The following is a 22074-nucleotide window of genomic DNA, read 5'->3' on the forward strand; positions in this document are numbered from 1 at the left end:
AGCCATCTGATACAGATGCTGGGAGTCAAACTCAAGTCATCTGGAAAAGTAACAAGTGCCCTTAACCACTGAAGCACCTCTCCAGCTCCCTCAGTGGATTTCTAGAAACATGGTGCAAGATTCTCTTAAGCCTTTTGTCTTGAATTTTTATGACTGCAAAACCAGTTCTGTGATAATAACAGCATTGCCAAGTTGTGATGACAACTCAGGATAAACCTGGCCCTTTGAGCCACAGTTCTATTGGTCTTTGTGTGATGACTCTTGGGAAATCCTTTCCTGTGCCTCATCCTGTTTATGAGCAGGAAGCACTTCATCAACATTCTCAGAAAGGCCTCTCCTGTTTAATGAATTTGCATTTTCACAAAATGGAGGCTTTGATGAATGATGCCTTTCTTGATATAATTCAGTTAGGTAGGAAATCTTCAAACACTTCAAAGACCTACAGAATATGACATTTAAAATGTTTTAAGAACTTCGACTTTCTGGACATTGAGACATGTCTGCTCCTGGCAGCACCAATCTACTTCAGAGAAGATAATGTGCATTGAAGAAACACATTATGGAGTTTACTTTCTCTGTGGCAAAAGTTAGCCACTGGGCAAAAAGTGCCCTTGTGTTGACTGCTTGATGAGATGTTGTATAAACTAGACATACAGGATCCATAGGAAGGTGACCACTGAACTTTGCAAGGCAAGATGGTCCTTCAGGTTCCTGCTTCACAGAAGAAACTGCCAGACATTCTACAGGACACAGAAAAAACAATGACTGAGAGACTAGGCCTATGGGCTGAAGAAGGATGCCTCAACATTACAGAGGAACTTTGGATGACTGTCCAGGCAGGCAGCTGTCTCTGTCATTTCTAGGATTTTGGAAGTTGCTTACAATGCACTTCCTGTTTACTTAGGTAATATTATACCCTTCTGAGTCTTTGATGAAGTTGAAGACTAGATAGTTATAATTTTCCTTGGTCATGATAAAAGATAAATTAGATATGAAACTTTAGACTTAAAAATATAGGATAGATGATAAAATATTTTCTTTAATTTTGCCAAATACAAATAGACTAGATATTGTAACTATAATTCTTGCTAGATAACTGTTTTTTGTTGTTGTTGTTGTTTTTTCGAGACAGGTTTTCTCTGTGTAGCTTTGAGCCTTTCCTGGAACTCACTTGGTAGCCCAGGCTGACCTTGAGCTCACAGAGATCTGCCTGGCTATGCCTCCTGAGTGCTGGGATTAAAGGTGTGCGCCACCACCGCCCCGCTAGATAACTGTTTTGCTATATGTAATTTTACTAGGTTAAAGTTAAAACCTTCCTTTTGTTTAGACAGAAAAGGGGAAGTGATGGGGAAATGTCTTTCTGGATGCTGTGAATATGTGTTGCTCTGATTGGTTGATAAATATTTTATTTCTATAAATATATACTTTTCCATGTGACTTGTGGCTTACTGGTACTTTTACATCTTGCTTCTTATGGCAGTGACTGGCAGCATCTCCTCTGCCTTTCCTTCCTCTTCCTGTCTTATCTGTTTGGATTTTCCACCTGCCTCTAAGCATTTGCCGATTGGCCAATAGCCAGGCAGGAAGTATAGGCAGGATAAGCAGACAAGGAGAATTTTGGGAAGAGGAAGGCTGAGTTAGGAGTCGCCAGCCAGACACAGAGGAAGCAAGATGTGAAGGCAAACTGAGAAAAGGTACCAAGCCACGTGGCTAGACATAGATAAGAATCATGGGTTAATTTAAGTGTAAGAGCTAGTCAGTAATAAATCTGAGCTAATGGCCATACAGCACTTATAATTAATATAAGCCTCTGGGTATATGAGTGGGCGAGATTTGTCTCAACCGCTGGCAGGCTTGGACACAGGAAATCTTCTGACTACAGTTCTGGTGAAGTTTCTATTTATAGTGCTAAGCTCTTTAACAATTCCATTTACTTTCAAACTTACCTTGTCTATAACATTAAACTTGCTTACACTTCTTTCCTTGCCAAATTGCACATTTTTATATCTTTCTGCTTTGCTTTTTACTGTCTTTCATGTAGACCAAGGTTAAATTAGCAGGTAGTAGCCATGCACATCCTGAATACTACCCTGTTTTGAAATTTACTCTGCCAAACAAATCAGTCTCCTACTTCTCTGTTCAGCCTTACACAAGTTCTTAGAACCAGAAGAATGCAATCAGAATCTTTGTAAAAATATCACATGATTGGCCTCTAGCACAATTTCTGAGAATCTTCTTATTACCCTGTGAAATATCATGAGGCAGGCCTTCACTGTCTGCATTTTCTGAACAGTTTTATCTTCCAAACTTCCACATAGATGATTTTTTTAAACTCTGCTTATAGCATTCTAGTGCCGCAGACCACCCAGAGGGAGACCACCACTGAGGGAGAACCAGGGAGAAGGCTCAAGGAGAAGTCAGGAATCGGCGAGGAAATGACAGACAGACACACAATGTGTTGATGTGCTGCTGCAAATTTACTTCTGCAAAATCAGTGCTTATATACTTTTACAATCAAGGAACTCAGCAGGGGGATTACATCAGACTGTTAACTTTTACAATTACTCAGAATCAGCAAGAAACAATAACAAAGTACATCAGTATCTATTTCTGTGTATCACTTCCGCAGCTTGGAGTTCATTGCAGTTGTTGCTTAAGGGCATGATCTCAGAATTTTGTGAAATCTGTCTCTCGCCAAAGACCACATCTGTGGGAACCAGATTTTTACCAGCCAGGGTTATAATCCCCTTCTATATATTTTTGTATAATATCATTTATTTCCTCCTCACTATTATACACCCATCTATCTTTCCATTTATCATATACTTTTCTATGCCAGTATTCCAGAGCCGGTTTCATATTTTCTATGATCTGCTGTCTTTCTTCCTTACTATAAAGGCACCAAGGCTTTCTAGTCCTGGCTAGCCTTTCCATAAAAGGCAAATCACTCCAAAGTTGTTTCTTCCCTTCATGATTCACCCATCTATTCCCAAATTCATCATAGCTTCCTGTGTAAGGGAGTGGGTCTGGGTAGTTTCCACTCTCGGGGGTCCATCTGGGTCAGACGCGTTGGCGCTGACCAGGACTGGATGGGCAGTCATCTGAAGAGTACACAGATAAGACATACAGAGAAACATCATAACTAGTGCCAACAAGGACTGTCGCCCTGGGATCCTTAGGCTGCATGACGACCATTGGGGGAACTGCCTGAGGCCCCGCTCCAGGAAGCTCCAACCTCAACCCTTCAGCTGCTGGGCCCCAGCGCAGCGGCATGCTTTGCTATAGCTACACAGGTGTCACAGCTGTGGGCGTAGCATTCTAGGGCTTTTCTAGTTCAAATTTCCAAATGCTTCCACATTCCTGCCACATTATCCATTCCACATGGTCAGGTTTATCACATTAACTACTTCACTTCTGGAGCCAATTTTCTATATTAGTTACTTTTATCTTTTATCTGGTGAAATACCTAACAAAAGATGTGTAAAAAAGGAAGAGTTAGCTAAAATAAGTTAACAATTTGAAGGCATAATCTGTCATATGTAGGCAAGCCATGCTGGTAGGAGCTTGAGGTGGCTGGTCACACTGGATTAGAAAGCAGAATGAGTTATGAATGTTGATACTCAGTCCCCTTCATCTTTATTATTCAACCTGGGGTGCCAGCATATGGAAGGGTACCAATAAATGAAAGACTTCCTACCTTAATTAACTTCATCTAGAAACTCTATCACGGATATACGAAGAGATTTTTTTCCCATGATGATTCCGAATTACACCATGCTGACAAATTAAATATAGCATCTATCACATAAGATGATTTTGGTTTTCACTATTTGATTATTTATATAATGCTAATCGTACCTAATCAAGGTGGTACACACTATGTATGATGAATCATTGAATATGATAAAAACAAAAAAAATATATTGAACATGAGTTTGGGTCAAAGATGTGTTTTGGTTATAACCATGCTGAATTCTGCAAAGAGAGAGCTGTATATAAAAATTTTCTGAATGTACCTTTTCTTTCTTAGCCACATAAAGGGCAAAAGGATCCTACAGGCATCAACTTTTAATACTGCAGTCAGCTGGTAAACCAGATTAGCCAGGCCCTGAGGATATGCTGAGCATTGTACACTATGCTGGGGCACTGACTCCTGTCAGTTCTGCTGACACGGGAAGTACCATGTTGCCCACACCTGTCATTCTGGTGTCTTCTGATAAGTTAGAGTGGAAATGAGGGGTATGGAAGTGGAAGTATTTGTCTGGGAGGCTGTCTACAACTGCAGTGGGTTACCTTGCTTCCACCAGTTAGGTGTACATTGATGTCTGAGTTAACCCTTATCTACCATGTTCTGGCTGCCAAGGCTCACAGACCAGGCAATGGGAGGAAAACAGGGGCAGGGTTGTATATGAAGCAGATAATTTACAATGTATCTTTATTTCAAGGGGTCTAGAAGATCTGGGCACAAGTGGGTGAGTCTGTCACCAAAGTTTGGATTAAAATGCAATCCATATTTTGCTGTGACAGTGTGGTCGACAGCACAGGGCATGGGAAAGCAGGTTGAGTATTGGAAACCTTGTGGGTGAATCTATATTCAATTGGAAAGAGAGGGCCCTGAACACTTTCCACCAATTTATTCATTCTGCCTTTGACTGATCCAAGTGACACCAGCAAGTAGAGGAGAGCTGTGTGCCCAGAGCAAGAGGTATTGTGCAGGTAGTAAGCACGGAAACAGAGCTGGAGACAGCAACCTCTCAGTACCATGCAGCTTTCAAGGTCTCCAGCACTTCAGGATGGTAGAAAATGCAAAGGATAGTTGCAGTGGCATTCTCTTGTATTCTGAGGCAAGAGAATCTTACGCTATGTTCCAGGATTTTCAGAAATTACTGATCGGAGATTCTAATGTTTAATGCTTTACTCACGTTAACTGGTGTTATTTCATTCACATAAAATTCCCCACCCTCAACACACATGTTTTCCTCTTTTTATCACAATGTGTTTACTCCCTTATACAGTATTTACCCAACATTCTCAGCCACCAATTTTGTTGTGGGAAGACATACCATTCTTCAGGGATAGAAAATGGCATCCTTTAACCCTGAGCACTCATAATAATGGTATAGCTGCTTCTGTTGCCATGACAAGACATTGGCCAAAATGCAGCTGCAGGAGGAGAGGGTGTCTTTGATTTACAGATTATAGTCCACCATTGAGGGAAACCATGGCAGGAATGCAAAGAGAGAACCTTGAGCCAGAAGCCAAAGTGAAGAAGGCTGAGGAATTCTGCTTATTGCTTCCCTGGCTTGCTCACCTTGCTTTCTTTCTTTCTTTTTTTTTTTAAAAAAAAAAACATCTTTTTATTTATTCTTCTCTCAAATGATACATCCTGACTACAGGCTCCATTTCTCATAGATGTCTCTACTTCTTTTCTCCCCCAGATCCACTGCTCTTCCATTTCCCTTCAGAAAAGCACAGGCCTATCAGTGATATCAACCAAATATGTCACAACAAGATGCAATAAGGCTAGGCACAAACCCCCATATCAAGGTTGGATGAGGCAAACCAGGAGGAGGAAAACGGTTCCAAGAGCAGTGAAAAGAGTCAGAGATGCCACCACTCCTACTGTTAGAAGTCCAAACGAAACCCCAAGCTAAACAACCACAGTGTGTATGCCGAGGGCCTAGCATAGACCTATGCAGGCTCCCTGATTGCCACTTCAGTCTCTGATACCCTGTGAGCACTGTTTAGTTGATTCTGTGAACCATACTCTTCCGGTGTTCTCAACCCCTTTGTTTTCTACAATACTTCCTCCCCATCTTTCGAGGGGTTTCCAAGCTCTGCCTAATGTTTAGGTGTGGGTCTATGTATCTACTCCCATCAGCTGCCAGAGGAAGCCTCTCTGATGATGATTGGGCTTTCTTATACATCCAGGCCACCCGGTCATAGATGGCACCATCCATAGTGGGTTGGATCCTCCAACATCAATCAGCAGTATAAAAAAATGACCCATAGACATTCCCACAGGCCAATGTGATGAGACAATTCCTCAGTTGACATTTCCTCTTCCCAGGTATGTCTAGGTTTCTGTCAAGTCAACAAAAACTAATTATGACAGCTATCAAGGATTCTTACAAACCAGGAAATCAGATATTCTAAGTACAAGGAAGGAGGAGGCAGCTGTACTTCTTTCTCCCCAAGGGTGTGCCTTCTCTCTGAAATAAGATCCCTCCCTGTCTTCCTGGCAGAGCTACTATGTTCTTGTTGGAGAGCATATGACTCTCTGGTGTTAGTCCCAGCTTGAGTGTGAATGTTCAGTCTGTTTCAGGATGCATCCTCCAGATGCAGCAATCAACTCACAACAGAGTTTTGTGATGGGCTCTATAACAACAGCACACATAGGGACCTACAGAGGTCTAAGTTTTGACCTTAAATATCTCATGAATCAATAGCACTGAGTGACTCATGGTTGATCATGGTGACAGGTGAGGGAGCTTGTACCCTGAAATTTGTTCAGTGATCCCATGTTTCTCATTCAGAGTATCTAGTCAAGGAAAACATGAACCTAAATGTTTTAAGTTATGGAGAATTCAGTACAAAGGATTGGGTACTATGTCAGGAAGGGCAGCCAGCCTTCAATGACAACCACATTCTAAACCTGACTTATGCATAATTAGGTCACATGATACAATTTTAATGTACCCTATAAGATGATAGACTGAATGATTGCTCTCCAATGTTCACATATTGGAGTACAAGCAAGTTTAAGAGTTGGAGCCTAATGCATGATTGCTGGGTTGTTAGTGACATTGTCTCAATAAGGTACTAATGTTGTTTTCATGGGGCACTGGTTTGTTCTTGCTGTAGTTCCTTGTTAGACACCAAAGTCCATGATGCAACGGGTCTTTTCTGCATCAGAGAAATGGAGCATAAACAAGATATCAGGTTTAGAGGGAGGCATAGATATTAAAAGGAGCAGGGAGACACTAAGAAGAACAGATGGAGGGAGGAGAACCCTTATTTTTCTAGGTCACACTGAGCTGAGTAAAGAGGAACTTCCTCTAAATTTATAATCTGCTCATTTCTAGTAGTCTGAAGAAAGTTCTTGCTCTTGGCCCTCCTAGCTCACTGGTGAAGTCAGTAGGGGCAGTGACACTACCATGCTGTTCAAAACATGCTGTTTGAGGCCCTCATTCTGGTTCTGCAGAAAGAGGAATAAAAGGAGGCCAGACCATCTGTACTTTGTTTGGGAATCTTATGCTGGGGGCTCCCTGGCCAACATCTCCATAACTCCTGCACATGCTGGGACCTACAGATGTTATGGTTCTGTCAGTCATTGATCCTATGCATGGTCAGACTCCAGTGACCTCCTGGGCATGGAGATCATGTGTCAGAGTCTCCACTTCTGTTCCTTACTGTCTTTAAGACACAGATCAGGTGCTCTAGACCATGGATGGGCACATAGGGAGGTCATAAGAATGATGACAAGCAGGTTTACTTGGGGAGAGTGACACTTCTGGTGAGTTTTATCAAGAAAGACATTGAAAAAGGAGACATAAGCACAGACCATTTAACGTAACAAATGGTGCAGCTACAAAGGAAATACAGAGAGGTCATGAATGAGTATAAGTACCAAAGAGAGACATGGTGATGGCACACAATAGTCAGCAAGTGGTATGCTTCTCCCTGTACTCGTGAAGAAACCTGAGCTTCCATTTTACCTTTACTCTCATTTTTCTACAATGAGAACTGGACTGCTACATATTAAATTGAGTTACAGGGTTGAGTTTATCTTATCTTGGGGTAATTCATCAGGGATCCCGAGATTGCTAAACGAACAGATGAAATCTGACTCTTCCTGCTTTATTGTGATTTATGTACAATTTGTCCTCGTTGATGTTGATGTCCTTTATCTGGAGGATGTGGGTTCCATCTTCCTTATTGTCCTTGTGGAAGCAACCATACTGCTAATAATTAGAGTCAAATAAACAAAAATAGAAAAACCTATACACCACACACACACACACACACACACACACACACACACACACACACACAGAGTGAACCAGAGGTTGAGGAGAGAGAAAGGGGCTCGGAACAAAAGGGAGCATAAAATTGGAGATAATGACTAAAATTGGCAAGGAACCAGCTAAAAAACAAGAATACATAATGGAAAACATACAGACAAAGGTGGATACTTATTATAAAAGACAGATAATCTGAGAAGCGATAGACAGCTAGAAAATAGTGTTCATTGAGTTAAACTAGACTAATCACACAGATAGTGTAGCTTGTGTGCAGAGAAAACATACTCATGAATAAGGAGCTTGGCGTATCATTCAGTGCTTAAGCATTTATCTGGCAGATGGCCTGTGGTTGATCCCCAGCACTTTAATGATGAATAAAACAAATAATAAACAACTTACATTGAATCCAAATACCTTCAGAGATATCTAAATAGTTGGACTATATGAAAATACGTTTTTCCAGTTAAACCTGCTGCCAAATGAAGGTCATAAACAAGTAAAGAATCAGAAATTATAACTTAAAAATGGCTGTTTAAGGTTCTACAAATAAATCAATGAATAAACACATAGGTCACTGCCAATATTCAGTTTACAATTTGATTGTCAATCTACAAAGAAAGCTGGGTAAAATTAGAATAAAATGTAATGCTTATGATCCTTTAATTTTGGAGAAAACACATCATCATCAAGACCAAGAGGTTACAGCTAGGTACAATCATTGATATGTTTTCTTTTCCAGGAACCTACACAGCATTTTCCAGTACTATGAAAGCAGGCTAATAGGAAGGAAGGCTTCAGTTCATTCCAGCTTGGTCTTCTCAGCCAAAGTGCATGGTGTCTTCACCAACAGTGTCTTACCATCCGCTTCTAGTGGTCAATCCAGAGCAATGTCAGCAAATGATGTTGTTTTCTGAGCCTTGGTAGCTGCAGGAGCCTCCCTGATCAACAATTGGAGTGAAAGTATTTTACACTTGGCGCTGATATTTTCATTTAACAACTGATGGCTTCTGAGACAAGCATTATTTACTCATGCAAGCTAGTCTATTCCATCTAGTTTTCAATATTTTAATTAGCTCACAGAGTTCTATATTATTTTTTCCTGCACCATTAATTTTTTTATTAACCTTCCACTTATTATTCTGAGGATTGCGATCTAGATTTAAACCCTTCCAAATTTGTGGCCTGACTGATCCTCACACCATTCCTGCAAGAAAGTATATTCCCTTCACCCTCCTCTGAGGGAGGCTGTTACTTGTTTGAGATTGAATATTAGTAAATGTTATCCCTCATACCTTACATGGAAAAATACATTTCTTCCAGTGAGTATTAGTGTCCTGAGCACTGAGACAGAATCTACAATGTTGATCCATCAGTGTCTTCCATGGTCAGGAGAGAAGAGGTATTGCAAAGAAATCATGAGGAAGTTTAGATAAAGAGGATTTAAGAGAAGCCACTGCCTTTACAGCAATGAAGAAGTAAGAAGAAGGAAATTACCAGCAACCAAATCACAAGAGTGATTAGCAAAAAGGTTAAGTTCTCTCTTCAAGTAAATTAGGTCCTGTTAATGCCTACCCAAACCTCCTTCTGGTACCATCTGTGGTGGCTATGTTAGATTCTCTGATCAAGCCGGACAGAGGCTATTCTCATTTCCTCCATGTTTCTATTTCATTTTAACATAAACTCAAAAAAAAAAAAATCCCATCCTGAACTATCCTCCAGGTATCAATACTGTCCATGTTCAGTGAGATTCAAGTTCACATACTAGTATCATCACTCCATCCACCTCCTGCCCTAATCTAGGTTGCTGTCACCACATTAGTTTATTTCTCTTACCACTCCAAAATTTCTTCTAAAAACCTTTGCTGTCCACCATGCTGAATCCTTCCACAGGGCTTGATATGCCTGAAACATCACAGTGCCTCTTTTTTTTGCCATTCATGGTCAGTGAAGGTAGTCTTCTTCCTCACAAATTCCTCTCATTTTTAGAGGGGAACTCAACAAAGGTTACCATATCTTCCTGACAGACAGGCACATCCATTCACTAAAACACTTGTGTCTTTAAAGTCAGCTTCCTGGGGCAGTACGAGACTATGAAATACCTTTCTAAACTCCTCAGTATGATAAAGGCAGAGAACTGTTCTCTTTTTGACCCACTCAACTGAAGTATATTCAATAGCTAAAATTGTGTTAGGGATGCACAAGAACTCCACACCCTTAGAATACTGATGGGCACACCATACAGATTCAAATCATTATGGATTTTATCATAGTTTTCTGTCATTTACAATTCTTTCACATCCATTACCCACCTAATGGTTATCTTAAAATAGTAACATGTCTATCTGTTTCTTTGCTTAAAGATTTACAATAACTTCAATTTAATATATAGTTTTGCTGGGTAGAATAATCAGGGTTGATAGTTGTAATCTTTCAGGAGTTTATCATATTGGAGTATATCTTTCCAGGAGCTTCTGATTTAAATATTTTTGTCAAATAATCTAATTTCTAATGGTCTTTCTTTATAAGTGACTTGACATTTCTGATGGCTATTCCCCTTCCTCTCAACACTCAGAGATAGATATGGAAGATGGGAGTGGAAAGATTCTAAGAGCCAGAGATTGTGGCTATCTACAAGGAAACAGTGTCTCTGGCATGGCAACTTCACACATGAACTCACAGCAGTTGTGCCTATATGTGCAAGATCAAACTAGACCAAATCCCAGCATAGAGATGGGAGAAGGACAGAAATTTCCATCCATATCTATGGAGATAGTGATAACTGATATCTGTTGGGAAAGGGAGAAAAGGTGTAGCCTCTGGTAAGTCAACCATGCTTCAGTGGAAGGCCACACATCCAAGAGTAAATTGAACTTGATGGTTTTTCTTTTAAACAAAACAAAACAACAAAACATAAAAAAGACACAAAGTTGATCACATAGGGAAGGAGCTGGATCTAGGAAGAGCTGGGTGAGGCATGGATATAATCAAAACACATTGTATGATATTCTCAAAGAGCCCATAAAAATTTTAAGATTTCTTATTTCCTTAACTATGAAACTTCAGAACATGTACATTTTTCAAGAGTGAGATGGGGCCCCAGAACTCTGTATGAGTTTTACTTCTCAAAACAGCTGATGATCCTCTTTACTCAGCAACCATACTGAAGTTATCCCTGCCATCTGTTCATGCCCAGGTTCTTCTCTCTCTAATAGTCTTGTGTCACAAGGACTCAATTCATTTAATTTTAGTAAGTGTTAACTTCTCTCTTTTTTTAAATCTCCTTGTATTATAGGAAGCCATAGAAGGCTTCCACACATTTACAGTACCCGTTTTCATTCTTGTGAGATCCATAAGTCCAAGGAAGGAACTTAAAGGTGTCATCAAGGAGTCTCATGTCTGGTACTGACACTCACATTAGTGAGAGATAAGGGGAAAGTAGTTGATTGTATGAATAGAAGAAGAACAATTCTTACATTTACAAGGTGTTTAGGAGAGATGACACAATCTAGCATGTAAAAATCCTGTAATAATCTCAAAAGCAGCTCCACATGAGCCACGAATACAGGTGCTTGATGTCTCTGCTGCTTTGAACCCACCCTGAAACATCAGTTTGCATATTCCCCAATGCATCATCAGAGTTAGAGATATGACTGAGGATGAGACATCATGATATTGTAGATATGAACATGGTAGAGAGAAAACCCCATGGTTTCTTAAATTCTTAAACACAAGACTATTATAGAGGGAGGAACCTGGGCATGAACAGATGTCAGAGAAAACTTCAGTAAAGAGGATCATCAGCTCTTAGTCCTCAGTCACACTCACCTGGGAGTCATTTCTCAGGAAGACATGAGGTATATTTGAAGCTATTTACTGGACTTGGAGAGGAAAAGAACTGCAGCAGAGTAAGGCCCCGTTTATTCTCTCTAATGTCCTCAGTAGACATTGTGCCCAGCTTAGCCACAGTCTTGTGAAAATAGCATACTCACTCTTGAGGAGGACACTTCCTCTTATTTTCATTTCCAGTGCTGTGTATGCAATCTCGGACTTTGTCCTTGCTAGGCAAGCATTCTACCAGTGAGCCAGTTGCACAAGACTTCCTCTTTTTGATGTGACAGCCCACGACACAGAGCACAGTGTCTTTCGCGTTGCCCTCTATGTTGATCTGTCCTGACAGTTTCTGTAGTCTCATCAGTCAGCACAGCCGGGATCCCTGGAAGGAGACATCATGATCTCTACTTTGATAGTGCTGTTTCATCTTGGTGAGATTTGAAGGGTGGAGGGAACACCTAATTCTAGGAGGGACCTCAGGCCATAAGTAAGCTGTGGCTCATCAGGAGATCCCATGGCCTTGGATGGCTTTGTAGAGGAGAGGATCTTCTCAAGCTTCATGGAGAAAATCTCACAGAGAAATCTTTTTCAGGGCTGAGTCTGGAACCCAGAACCACAACGATGGCAGGTGAGTCATTCCCCACACCTTACCAGAGGCTGTTTCCACACTGAAATAAGAAAACCACTCCTGTGCCCTGGAAATGGACAACAGCAGGTGTGGGGTGATTATGGTGATGCTTCAAGACCCTGGGGCTCAGAGGTAGAATTTAAGAAAGGAATACCCTGTGACACAGCATTTGATTTTCTTGCAGGACAATTCCCCATACCCACCATCTGGGCTGAGCCAGACTCCGTGGTCACCAAGGGACAGTCTGTTACTATCTGGTGTTTTGGGACTGAGGAAGCCCAGGTGTACTATCTGTATAAAAAGGAAGGTTCAAAATCCTTGAAGCCACAGACTGTGTTTGAGCCTGGGAACAAGGCCAACTTCTCCATTCCATTCACGACAGAGTACCACGCAGGACGATACCACTGCTACTATTACAGCCCTGCTGGCTTATCAGAACAGAGCAACGCCCTAGAGCTGGTGGTGACAGGTAAGGGACTCGCAAGGGTCCCAAGCTCAGGTTATGCCCTGAGTAAGGGATTTTGATCTCATGGCATCTCCTTCTCACAGTCCAGTCTTTAGAAAATGTGGAATGCTTGTCTCCTCTTTTAGGATTCTACAGCAAGCCCAATATCTCAGCTCTGCCAAGCTCTCTGGTAACCTCAGGAAAGATTGTCACCATCCAGTGTAGCTCACATCAGGGATATGGAAGTTACATCCTTACTAAGGAAGGAGAAAAGAATGTGTCCTGGACTCAGAACTCACAGAAACACCCCAATGGACATTTTCTGGCCCTGTTTCCTGTGGGACCAGTGACTTCCAAACACAGATGGGCCTTCAGGTGCTATGGATACTACAAGAGCACCTCCCAGATGTGGTCAGTACCCAGTGAGACCCTGCAGCTCCTCCTTTCAGGTGAGGCAATCCCATCTTTGACATTTATTTGAAGCCCATAAATTCTTTGCATGATCTCTATTCCAGATGAGTACAATAAAGCTGAAAGACAGTTGAGAGATGCTCAGGGGTCTTGATGTAGAGACATAGCAAGACTTGCAAGAAAAGGTGGATGGGAGAGGAAGTTGTTTGGCATGAAATATATCCTTAATACCCGGCTCATCTTCTCTCTGAGACTTCTCTAGGAAGGCCCCCATTTTGACCCAGCAGGGATATATCTGGGCACTTAGAAAGACCCCTGACCCTCCAATGTCACAGTGACAGTCATTATGATAGATTTGTTCTATCAGATGATGGCAAACACTACATCCCATCTTGCCCTTCCCAGCAGCCTGGGCCTAGCTCTCTCAGGCTGATGTCACGTTGGTTCCTGCAAGCAGCTTCCACATTAATCAATACACAAGCTGTGGATATACTATGTCCTCCATATGGCCATTTACCAATGGCCTCTGAATATCCTAAACACAGGTGTGGATCCTTGGTCCTGTAAGAGACTCATATTCTTCAAAGACCATGCAGGAGAGCCCATATCATCATGACTAGGATGACGGATGAGGTCTTAGGAAAGATGAGAGACAGAAAGACTGGAGTTTTTGAAGTGAAAATGAGTGAGAACAGTAGGCAGAGGAGGCATGCCTAGTGTAGAGTTATATAAAACAGACATAGAGACTCAGGAGCCATACACCTTGGTTTTTGAGACAGAGTCTCACCTGGTGTGGAGCTCGCCAAGTAGGCAAGGCTGGTCAGCCAGTGAGGACCAGGAATCAGCCTGTCTCTGCCTCCCCAGTGTTGGAATTACAGGGGCCAACCACCATGCACAGATTTTGTTGTCTTTGTTTTTTACATATATTCTTTGTTTTGTAGGGTTGTTTTTAAATATCTGAACATTTTAATTTATTTTTACTTTCATATGTATTTTTAGTGAAATGTGATTATATTTACTCCTATACTTCGCCCCTCCAACCCTCCTCATACACCCCACTCTGAACTCCATGTATTTTTTATAACCCCCAGTTCAGTTAGTGCTGCCTATGTATTCATAGGTGTGGATCTACTAGAGCATGGAAAAATCCACTACTGGCCACACATTCAAAAGAGAATGTTTCTCCCTCCCCTATCCTCTACTAGCTTCCAATAACTCCTCAGTAGTAAGGCAAGGTACCTAGGTATGATGTACCCATATGTGCCAGAAATTTGGCTGGCTTGATCTTCTGTAGGTCTTGTTTATTCTTTAAACTTTCATATGTCTATAAAATGTATTGTAATAATATTCTTCTTCTTCTGCTACCTCCCTTCAACTCTCCCTAGTTTCCCCACCTCACCTCCATCCCAATTTCATGTCTTCTTTTAAAAATTATTATTACTAGTCCATCAGTGTAAGTATATGGGACTACCCACTAGGGCTTGGTCAACCTATCAGTTGTCACATCTGCAAAGGGGATTGACTCTATCACCCTCAGCAGCCATCAATGCCAATAGATCCCGAGCTAGGTGTAAAGCTTTGAGGGTCCCTTCCCCATATATGCTAGATTTTTGATTGGGTTAATTTTAATTTTGTGCAGGTCTCATGTAGATAACCACAGTTTCTGTGAGTTGATATGTGTGACAGTTGATGCAATACCAGAATAAGCATTTCACAGCTCTTTTCTCTGTCTACTGCTTCTTATATTCTTTCCACCCCCTTTTCTATGATGTTCCCTGAGTCTTGTGAGGAGGTTGATAAAGGATGTTCCTTTACCAGAGCTGAGCACTCATAGTTAAAAATGAGGCTTTGACCATCTAGTAGTCTCTACCTTAACCACCACCCACTGAAGAAAGATGCATCTCTCACCAAAGTTAGGAGCAGCACAGATCTGTGGTTATAGATGTATACACTTAGAATGCAGTTTGACAGTATGACCATTTATCAAAACAACAACAGCGAGTTTCCCACACCTAGGGCCTATAATCTCCCTATTATGGGCTTTTGTCTATGTTTACAGTATCATGCATTGGATCCTTCTTATGGATCAGGCCTTATGTCCAATTAGAAAGCTGGTTACACACATAACTGCCATGTCAATAATGTACCTGTAGGCATCTTACCAAAGAGGACACTATTATAGCATGTGGGGTCTAGAGCTTGATAGGACCATTAATGTCATTTCTCACCCTGCAATCTGTATAACTCTTTATGGAAGTATCTAAGCGAGTCAGCAGGGAGAGAGCTTTCTAGTCAGTCTGAGGTTGCTTTCTCTGTGTACTCCTACATAAATGAGTGATATCTTTAGCGAGAGGCACATACAGTAGTTATAATAGACAACAAAGAGCAATGGCTCCTGTATTGGGTACTTCTTGGGTGTCCCTGACAAATAACACATAAGGAGGTATTCTGTACCTTGCAATAGTATTTTTACTTAATAACCCATACTTTCTAGAAGCAATCATTGTCAACCCATGCAGAATGCTTCTGTTTAAACTCCCCTTTAAATATATACAAACTAATAGATTTTATTAGGATGTCTTCTATATCTTAGTTAGGTTAACATAACCCTTACCCTGTTCTTTGCCAACCCTCTATCTCTACCTAAGCCTTTAACTCCAAGTAGTCTATTTCTCATGATTGTGCATTAATCACTTTAGTGACTGAACTATATTCTCAGCTTGTGCTGTATATTATTAATGAATATACTATGTAATAATAATGTATAAAATATTTTAAGTTGTTGATAAATATATATACTCATGGAAATATCAATGAATTATTCAACTAATTTAATAATTGAAACAGAATGATTTTCATGGCATTATAGTTATTAATAATAAATATAAATAAAAAGCTATTGACTCCAGTATAGTATTGACTCTTATTGATATAAGTGTCTATTCCATGTGGTTTTCAGTTTGGGACTGTACTGATTTTGTTGTCTTATTTGTCCAAATTCCCAGATTCACACTCACAAGATCACACAGTGGAGAATCTCATCAGGATGGCTGTGGCTGGCTTGATTCTGGTTGTTCTTGGGATTCTACTGTTTGAAGCTCAAAAGAGCCAGAGAAGTCCTCAAGATGCAGAGTGTAGGTGAATAGTGCATCTCTTAATATGGTAGAGACTTGGAGATGAATCTACCAAGTAGAGAAAAATCATGGAAGAAAATTTGTGGCACAAATTTTCTTTGGAGCACACTGTTGAGTGCTCCAAAGAGAACATCATATTTGGGTGCAGGCAAATGTCAGAGAGATCTGTGAAAAGAACTCCACACCCATTCAACTGGGACAGTGTGGTGACTTGACTGAGTTGGCCTCCATAGTCTTAGGCATTTGAATGTTTGGTCCTCATTTGGTGATGCTGTTTGGAGAGACTTAGGAGGTGTGGTCTTGTTGGAGGAATTGTGTAACTGAATGTTTAAAGACTCTCATCATTTCTAGCTCACTGTTGTGTATCCATTTCCTCCATAATCCATCCTGCAGAAAATCTTAAGTCAGAAGGCAAGCAACTCAAAATAGCCCCAGGAAGGCCCTGAAAGTGACCAGATTCACTAGGCCCCTTCTTCCTAAGAGTTAACAAGAAGAGCTGGTGAGAGTCAGTTAGACAAGGTAAGCTGCAAAGAAGAATCTGAGAACAGAGCAGCTACCAGGAATAATAAACAAAATAAATCAAAAACACAGCTGAGCTGCCTAGCGGATGTTTAGACCAGCATTACTTGGAAAGGATACTCTCCAGCCTGTTTAGCTTGCCTGAAGGCTGTGTAATATGCCCTTTGTGAGTTGTCACCCATGCTGGGGCAAAATTTGGTGATGCAGATGACTTGGAGTCATTTCTGCTCCTGTAAGTAATCTTAACAGAACTCATTGGTTCACCAAATTGGACTTTAGTGGTAGCCATACTTCGGTCTGTCATGTCCTCCCTTTCTAGAGTGAGTAGTGTCTACTGTGCATGCTGTGTCTCCCAGGAAAAGTCTTGCCACAGAACAACTCTTTCCTTCTTGTGCTTGTGATTCAAGATGCGAGCTGTCAGCTTTCTTTTGCTGCTACCATGCCTTCACTCTGTCATCATGGACTCATCCTTTGGAACTTCAAATGCAAATAAACTACTTGTTCTACAAGTTGCTTTAGTCATGATGTTTTGTCATAGCAATAGAAAAGTAAATATTATAGAAGTTGGTACCAAGAGTGGGATATTGCTGTGAAAAACCTGACCTTGCTCCTTTTTAGAGGAATGTAGAAGACTTTATGATTTTGGAATGCAAAAGAGGTTGAATACTACTGGGGGATTTATTAAGGCAACTCCACATAGTTAAAAAGGAGGTTTATTTTAGGGGGTAACTTACAGATAGTAAAGGGGTTGGTTACAGGATCTGGGAGAGATGAGGTGCAATCCAGCTGGGTTCTCTGGAGAACTCCGCTCAGTCTACCATCCAGTATCCAGGATCACCAGGAACCAAAAGGGCAGACACATTCAGATCTCAGATCTTAAGGACTCCCATCTCAGCCCTGCCTCAGGGGCAGGTAGGTGTGACAGTTACTGGAAGCCTCAATGGAGGTAGTACTTCCAGGTCAAAGCTGGAACAGCTACCCACTACAGAATACTGTAAGCAAGGCTTAATTGACTATCTTAGTGGGAGCGCTGGAAGACAGTGGTGAAAGCAAACAGACTCTGGAGGCCTAGCTGAAGATATTTCAGATGGAAGCAAAGACTTTTAACAGCAACCTAGCTAGAGGCCATTCCTGTTATATTTTGGCACATGATATGTCTGCCTTCTGCTCTTGCCCTAAGGACTTGTCTGAAACTAAATTTAAAGTTAATGGACAGCCTCCCTGTGAACACACCAGTTGAGCAGTCCAGGGAAACAGGAAAGTCAGCTGAAGACCTTCACCACTCTCTTCTCTCCTCCAGATGCAATCCCTCAGCCTCATCCCTGGCTTTGCAACAGAGCACTGGCTTCATCATTCCTCACTCTCTGCCCATATTTCCTGTGGGTCCCACATATTTCCCCCTTCTAATTTCCTTCCCCATTTGTTGCTTTATAGCAGCCCCCAACTACAGTAGGCACCCCCTGCTAGCCCACAGGCCATGCCTTTTAGAAAACCAGGTAGGTTGCCTACAGATGTTCTTGCCTCCCTTCGTTTCCCCAGGTCCAGTCCCCAGTCTCATTTCCAGCTCTTCTGTAGAACACCTGTGGCAGGCTTTGCTTTATTGTCTCCCCATTTCCATCTCCTGTGGATCACACAGAACTTCCCCTTCTAACTCCCCTTTCCCAACTCATTGCTTTGTCTCAGCCTCCAACTCCAGCATGCATTCCCTGCTAACCCTGAGACCTCTCCTGCCAGGACAACGAGCATGCTGAAGGCAGAGCCACATCCATCTTTCTGCCTCTCCAGATCAAATCCCTACAGTCTCACCCCCACCTTTGTAGCAGAACCTCTGGGGTGAACTGTATTCAATGTCTCCTCCCATTCTAAGGAGACAAATAAGCAAATCCTGGTTGAACATTCTGCTCTGATTCATCATGTGACCACTTTCAAACACTTAGCCTATCCCCATTCTTAAACATCAACTCCCAATACTGAGGAGCACATTTGATCTGGAACACCCAGTGGTCACAACTATCAATCAGGTCTAAAGAAAAATTCCTACTAGGCAACACACAGTCAGTACACTGTCTGAAAATCAAGAGGGAAAACAAAACCAAGACACAAACAATCATCCAAAAAAAGACAAATCCACAAAGCAGCACCTAGACCTATAGTCATCCCAATTCCAGATGCACAGACACCAGCCTAAAAACACAATCAATAACAGCCAGAGAAAAATGTCTCCAATAGAGCCCAGTAATCCTATCACATCATATCCTAAAAATTCCAACATAGTTGAAGCATAAGAAAAAGACCTTAAAACCTCCTGTATGAGGATGATAGAGGTCCTTAAAGAAGAAATGAATAAATTGATTAAAGAAATCCAGAAAAGGGGATGGAGAGTGTTTAAGAACATTTGCAGTTCTTCCAGATGTCCTGAGTTCTATTCCTATCAACCACATGGTGCCCTCTTCTGACTTAAAGTTGACTATGTAGTTAGAGCACTCTTATACATTAAATAAATAAATAAATAAATAAATAAATAAATAAATAAATAAATAAATAAATCTTTAAAGGGGGCTGGAGAGATGGATCAGCAGTTAAGAGCATTGGCAGTTCTTCTCAGAGGTGCTAGGCTCAATTCCCAGCAACCACATAGTGATTCATAGCCATCTATAATGGGATCTGATGCCCTATTCTGGCATGTAAGCATACATGCAGATAGAGCACCATATACATAAAATAAATCTTTAAAAATTTTTAGAGGCCAGAGAGATGGCTCAGTGGTTAAGAGCACTGGCTGCTCTTCCAGAGAACCTGGGTTGAACTCTCAGCATTCCTCATGGCAGCTCACAACTGTCTGTAGCTCCAGTTCCAGGGGATCCAACACCTCATACAGACATACATGCAGACAAAACACCAATGCACATGAAAATAAAAGTAAATAAAATATATCATTAAAAAAAAGAAATCCAGAAAAACTGTGACCCTGCCACAGCCTGAGTATTTGTTGATGTCCCTGGCCCCTGTTACTACCAAAGGTCATGCAAAGTCCCAGAGTCTGGGCCATGACCTGAGGCCAGGTGAGGCTCTGGGGGTCATTCTGCAGCCTGGTCCATATAGAGCTGAGTGGCTTATGCTGCCACAAGGTGCCATGCTGACATCTGGGTCCAGGCTGCAGTTGAGGGCCATGCCTGGGTCCATGGCCCTACAGCAGTCAGGGTCTTGTGTTCATGTCCATGGTTTCTGATACCGTCAAAGGCCATGTTGATGCCAGGGGTCTGGGCTACCACCTGGAGCCATGCTGGAGTCCAAGGACCACACTGCTACTGGAGCCACGCAGATCTGAGTAGCTTGTACTGCCACCTAGGGCCATAGTGACATCTGGACCTGGGCTGCTGCTAAGGATCATGTCTGGGTCGGTGGTCCTACTGCAGTCAGGGTCTGTGTTGATGTCCATGGCCCACATTGCCACCAAAGACTACATGGATGACTGGGGTCTAGGCTGCAACCTGTGGCCATGTGGGTGTCTGAGGTCCATGCTGCTACTGGGGCCATGTCGATCTGAGTGGTCTGTACTGCCCCACAGGGCCAGGATGTCATTCAGGCTGGAGAAGCTGCCAAGGGCCATGTCTGGGTCTGTGGCCCTACGGCAGCCAGGATCTGAGTTGATGTTCATGGCTGTGGGGGACCCTCTCCCACTCTTTTCCCCAAGGAACTCTTGAGGAGTGAGGGATAAGAGATTTAGATAGAAGGATAGAGGGGAGAGAAACATAGAAACACAGGATAGCCTTAGGAGGGCCTGGATCCTTCTCCATTGGCACAGAACACTATTCAAAAGTTTTTTTATAACAATGCCAAGGGGAGGGGCAAAAGACCTCCCCCTTGCTAGATACAGCCAAGTGTAGATCCTACCAAACACCTAGAACCCAGGCCCATGGTCCAATCATCCTCTTAGATAGTCCTTCTGGGTAAAGCAAGCTCAGATTTCACTAGGAAACCTCTGTGAGATTTCCTACACATGGCTCCTATAATTACCAAGGCCCAAGCAGAGGTCTGGGAACTGGTCAGCTCCTGAGATCATGTTGGTATCTGATGGTCAATCTGCAGCCTGGACCACGCTGATCTAAGTTGCCTACACTGCTTTACTTGGCCATGGTGAAATCTAGACATGAGCTACTTCCAAGGACCATGCCTGGGTCCATGTTTGTGCTGCAGCTGGGGACTGTGCTGATGTCCATGGCCATGTTACCATAGGAAGTCACAGGAATCATGTCTGTTGAAATCTGAGGGCTGTGCTGAGCCAGCCTCACCCTTCACTAACCTTGGGATAGCTGGCCTTGCCCCTTGCTGGACACTGAAGCAGGAGAGCTGGCCCTGCTCCTCATGGGAGAGCTGTCCCCTTGCCATGGACTGGCCCATTGGGGGTGCCACGACCTTAGGGAGACCAGAGCTTGGGTAGTCAGGAAGGCAAGGATTCGGCAAATGATAGACAGACAACACACTCAAAAGTGGTTTGAATCTGCTGCAATTTTACTTCTGCAAATCAGTAGTTTATATACAGAAAAGAAAACTATCAAGTCATACAAGGAACAACAAGAGCTTGGCAATAACTCAATTACATCATCTTTAAAAAAACAGCAAGCGTACAATTATTTTTTATTTTTTTTAAAGATTTATTTATTTATTATGTATACAGCATGTATGACTGCAGGCCAGAAGAGGGCATCAGATCTCATTACAGATGGTTGTGAGCCACCATGTGGTTACTGGGAATTGAACTCAGGACCTCTGGAAGAGCAGTCAGTGCTCTTAACCTCTGAGCCATCTCTCCAGCCCCTGCAAGCATACAATTATTATTGTTTTTAAATTTTATTTATTTTATTTTACAATACCATTCAGTTCTACATATCAGCCATGGGTTCCCCTATTCTCCTCCCTCCCCTTACCCCCAGCCCACCCCCCCATTCCCACCTACTCCAGGGCAAATCCTCCCCCGAGGACTGTGATCAACCTGGTAGACTCAGTCCAGGCAGGTCCAGTCCCTCTCAGACTGAGCCAAGCGTCCCTGCATAAGCTCCAGGTTTCAAACAGCCAACTCAT

General features: G+C 42.1%; 1 protein-coding gene across 1 annotated transcript in view; it reads left to right on the forward strand.

Moving 5' to 3' along the window:
* The window catches only part of LOC114686723 (putative killer cell immunoglobulin-like receptor like protein KIR3DP1), a 30863-nt gene extending 13362 nt beyond the window's left edge, over positions 1–17501 (forward strand). The window contains exons 7-10 of the mRNA XM_037199666.1: positions 12324–12483; positions 12668–12952; positions 13075–13377; positions 16345–17501. Coding sequence (XP_037055561.1) covers positions 12324–12483; positions 12668–12952; positions 13075–13377; positions 16345–16481 — 885 coding nt within the window. The 3' untranslated portion in view covers positions 16482–17501. The remainder of the gene's footprint in view (positions 1–12323; positions 12484–12667; positions 12953–13074; positions 13378–16344) is intronic.
* The last annotated feature ends 4573 nt before the right edge of the window (positions 17502–22074 follow it).

Source organism: Peromyscus leucopus, chromosome 1 (genome assembly GCF_004664715.2).
Source record: "Peromyscus leucopus breed LL Stock chromosome 1, UCI_PerLeu_2.1, whole genome shotgun sequence".
In the NCBI taxonomy this organism is placed as follows: Eukaryota; Metazoa; Chordata; class Mammalia; order Rodentia; family Cricetidae; genus Peromyscus; species Peromyscus leucopus.